The 4,544-nt window shown below is 37.7% G+C and overlaps 1 protein-coding gene and 1 pseudogene across 1 annotated transcript; both read right to left on the bottom strand.

The window, feature by feature from the left end:
• Positions 1-1,568: 1,568 nt before the first annotated feature.
• Positions 1,569-2,993, bottom strand: LOC106337593 (annotated as a pseudogene).
• An 832-nt stretch (positions 2,994-3,825) lies between these two features.
• LOC106341159 (extensin-1-like) lies at positions 3,826-4,538 on the bottom strand. Its single transcript, XM_013779978.1, has 2 exons — positions 4,487-4,538; positions 3,826-4,415 (listed from the first exon to the last, which is right to left on the bottom strand). The coding sequence occupies exons 1-2, from the start codon at positions 4,509-4,511 to the stop codon at positions 4,042-4,044; spliced, it is 399 nt and encodes a 132-aa protein (XP_013635432.1). The 5' UTR covers positions 4,512-4,538; the 3' UTR covers positions 3,826-4,041.
• Between the last annotated feature and the right edge of the window lie 6 nt (positions 4,539-4,544).

The following is a 4,544-nucleotide window of genomic DNA, read 5'->3' on the forward strand; positions in this document are numbered from 1 at the left end:
ACTTGAATAATCGATCGACGGTGCAAAAGGTTCTATAGATCAATATAACGAGAGTTGAGATCATAGATCTAATTAATAGACAACAAGTCAATGTCCGCAAGAGCCGAAAGACTTGTTGATCAAATAGTTGAGCTTTACATTATCATGCATGAAACTCATTAGGCATCTATAGGATTATAATTCCAACTTTCCTAAATAAAAACCCTAAGTCTAGCTATTTCTTTTTTAAGTACCAAAACCCCAAAAACCTGCTATTGAACAGACACTTGTTCAATATAAAACTGCAATTTACTTTTAAAACTCTTAAAACATCACTGCTTAACAAATCATATCAGAATCCCTAAGTTCCCTAACTCCCTGTGAATTCGATCCCTAGGTACTACAACTCGACCTCTTATTTGAGAGAGTATAAATCACACTGCTTAGGGTAATATGAGTGGTATCATATGTCTTCATCAAAAGATCGTGAATCACTTTTCAAACTATACAAGTGACATGATATACAACTAACTTTTCTCCAAAACAACATCATTATAACCAAATTTAATTTAAGAAAAACACCATTTTAGAGTACTGAAAACAAAACCAATCAACTTAAACAAGAAATCCCACATTGTAATATATCAATTCATAGTTGTGTGTAATAATACAGAAAACCAAATCAAAACACCACCAGAGCTCGAAGCTGGAGTCGTCATCGCTGGATCTTGAATCATCATCACCGGAGCTCGAATCATCATCGCCGGAACCCCTTATGTTTTCTGAGGGAAAAGTCACAAGAGTCGCTTTCTTCTCGCTCTCTCTCGTTTTTTTCAGGTAAAATAAGATCGGTTTCTTGGTTTCTTTAACAAGATCGGAGACGCTATGTCACAGTTTAAAAACGATTCTCGTCCTCTTACAAAGTCAAAGACTATGCAAAGGAGTCTTAAGTGTCAATTTGGGACCAACAGAGCTAAGAGATAAAAGGTTTAAAGTTACCACGATTGAAGCCGGAGGTGCTCCCGCCGGTGGAGCTGGTGGTGCTGCCGGTGGCGCTGGAACTAGCGGTGCTGCTGGAGGAGGTAAAGGTGGCTCGGCAGCTGGTCAAGGCCAGCCTAAGAAATAGTCAGGGTTTGTGACATGTGGACATGGATGATCAAATCAAATGATATTTGTATATTTTGCATTACACAAGACGTTATTCTTTGCTAAAAGAAATGAAATGTAATGCGTGTGATTATATGTTTGTATTATGTTTTAGCATACATTGAAGTATTAGAGTCATGATGATCCAAATATAAGGCTATGGAAGAAAAGAAAGAAGATAAGACTATGGAGTCAACTGAAGACAAATCTTAGCTTGGATCTATCTTTCTTTGTTTGTTGTTTGATTCTCATATTCTTTTATATGTTATTTCAGTTAAAAAGAAAAGGCTTCGGCTTTTGTTAGTGTGCAAGATTATTCAAAAACTCCTAAGATAATGAATTTTCTATTGAACTCAACCGTGGTTGCCGGTTAACCAAACGATAAAATGTTGAATACTATAATGTCTAACCATTATTTTTGTTTTCAAGTGAGAGTATGGAGATGAAAACCCGAAAGAAAGTATATAATATATGATAAGCCAACAGAATGATAAGAGTTTACAACAAAGCTTGAAGATGAGATAAGTCACAGCATCACAGCCAAACTAGTTAGACTCTCCTTTTAAAAAGTTGAAATCCTCCACATGGTCTACAAAGACTTTAACTCTGCTATCATTCTCACCAAAACGTTGGATTTCAACACTCCTGAGAGTGTTCTTTTCGGCATTGAAATATAAAACATAAAACCGTTTAAATGTATCGAGCAAGAACAAAACAAATTCACCTCTAGTAGTCATTCCAGCAACGGTAAATTCTTGGGGTTTAATGACATCATTCTCAGGAAAAGGGTAGACATACTTGGACCATTCTTTTTTATCGACGTCATGTAGAACCCACATACGCAGCTTTGTTATCATTTAGTGTCTCTTCACCAGCATCAATAACTTCTGAGTTCTCTTGGATCTCTTTCATTGAGTCATCTAATAGAGTCTCTTCCAAGTCATAATAACCTTCTAAAACTCTCACCATATCTTCACTATCAGTCATCATTGACCTCACAAGAAGTCTCTTTCACCGAGTCATCTACTAGACTCTCCTCCGAATCAGATTGTATTGATTCAGTTCCATGTTCACCTTCTGAAGTCTTCACCATCTCGAGTAACAACATCAACCTCATACTCTTTCTTCTCCTCTACATACATCTCCACAAAATCTTCCTTGGAAGCTTTCTTCTGAGACTTCAAACTCCGTCTCCTGGAGGATATAAAGCTTGTGGAGATGGCCGTTGAGTGAACAATAAGTGTAAGGACAGACTTTCAAAACAGAGGTTCCACTAACTGCTTCATCATCATGAAGCATCAGATAGTCTGGAAACTTGGACTCTTTAAGAGTAGAGGAACAAGTAGCTCTCTGTGAGCATCTCTTGAAACTCGGAACCTTTGTCAAACCCCTAACCATCCTTGAACTCGGCTTGGTGTTAACTCCATGACGAGATTCATGTTTCAGACCGGGTTGGTTCTTCTTCTGATTAAGTCTACTCTTGTTCTCCTTCCTTGCCTCAGAACTAGAGGTGCCTTTCATGTAATTAGGCGACATACCTGTCCCTTTAACAACAACAAGATCATGTTTCTTTGGTGGTGTTTGTGGCTTACCTGATTGAGAAACAGGACTGTCTATAACCTTCCTTTTAGGTTTGGTCCGCTTCTTCATCATCATCATCTCAGGTCCAAGGCTCTTGAGATGCTCTTGACCAAACCGAGTTTCAGGCTGGAGATTATAAGACTCGGTTGCTTGACAAGTCTTCCTCTGAACCATCTTCATAAAGTCTTTGCTTTGCCTGAAGACAAAGCTACTGTTTGTTTTAGAGCACAAGAAGAAGAAATAAAACGTAAGATTCTCTTTTGTTTTTTCAATGGTAGTAGCCTAAGGATACGTATGCGTTTTTGTCTTAGTGCCTTTATAACTTTATGTGAATTTTGTTCAGACTTGAAATATTTTGAATATAACTTTGTGATTTGGACAAGCACTGATAAAGATATTGATTTTGGATGGTCGGTCCAGTTTCTCTTTTATTATTGGTGGGGTGAGCCAACATCTCCATGTAACACGAGCAAAAGATAATACTTTTTTTTTGAAACACTTTTTTTTTTGAAACACATTTTGTTCTTTTGTCTTCTGCCAAGTTTTTTTTTTTTTTGGCTCCTCTGACCCCACAAATTAACAAAGTGGGCTATCATATTATATAGTTTTAAATGTTTGATTTGTATTTCAGTGTATATAAACAAGTTTGGTATCTGCAAATATCTATAATCAAAGGCTCAAAGCCATACCAAAAGCATTTCGTTATTGGAGAAACCGACGATTATTTTTCTGGTTTTAGTCCACAAAGGTGTGTCCAGAAAGTATAATATGACTTTCTCACGCATATTGCTTTCTAGAATAAGGAGTATCAACATCTGAATTATTTTACGTATGTTGCAAACAAACAGTCGTTGTTCTTCTTTTATTGTTTAATATCACGATAGAACTAGTTTTGTTGATATGGGTGAATTTTTGAAGCTTGAATGCTCATGATCCATGAGTCATATATAATGCATTCAAGTAAAGAATCTGAGAGTGTTTCATCAGAATAATACATAATGCATCGTATGATTTTAAAGTTACATTCCTCACCTCGGTTCTCTCATGATTTTAAAATCAAATTTAACTTTTCTGTGGGGTAATCACAAAGAGCCTCATTTTGTTTTGACTCCTTCCCTTTTTGACTTCCATCTTTCATACAGTAAAAAGAGTGTTTAGTACACTTATCATATACTCCTCCTCATATATCAAAATCTTTAGTCAACATACGTTTTTAAACTGTTTGTATCTATTGTAGTGAGGAAAGTAAAAAACAGTTTTTGACACACAAAAAAAGAGTTAAAAGAAAACACTCGCAGACAACTCAAATTATTGACACATACGAGTTTTGCGGCTTCACTTTGTTGTGCTTGAGGAGGACGATGTGGAGGTGTCAAGAGCACTGGTGGAGGAGTATGGTGGAGGAGTCCAGAGACCAACAGGAGGAGTATAGAGACCTGGTTGAGGATTCCAGAGCCCTGCTGGAAGAGTCCTGGTTGGGCTGAGATCTTGAGCTGGGACAAACTCCATCAAGCGACCAGTATAATACTCAACTGAACCAGGGGGAAACTCGTGGAAAGGGGGAGTTGAAATTGTCGCTGGAGAAGGTGGGGGAGAGAGCGGTGGGGATGGAGGTGGTGAGGGTGTAAGAGTCCGGTATAAGGATGGGGATTTAGCCGGTGCACACCTGCGGACAACAACATCGGGAGATCCATAGATCTCCATGTCACCTGAGATGAAAATAAGAGATTCAGATCTCTCATTCAGATTTCAAAATGATAAAATTAGAAACGAGAGTTACCTTCTGAGTAGATGCAAAGGGGCATTTTAACTCTGTTAATGCTGTATTCCTTCTGAAA

This window comes from Brassica oleracea, chromosome C4, assembly GCF_000695525.1.
Source record: "Brassica oleracea var. oleracea cultivar TO1000 chromosome C4, BOL, whole genome shotgun sequence".
NCBI lineage: Eukaryota > Viridiplantae > Streptophyta > Magnoliopsida > Brassicales > Brassicaceae > Brassica > Brassica oleracea.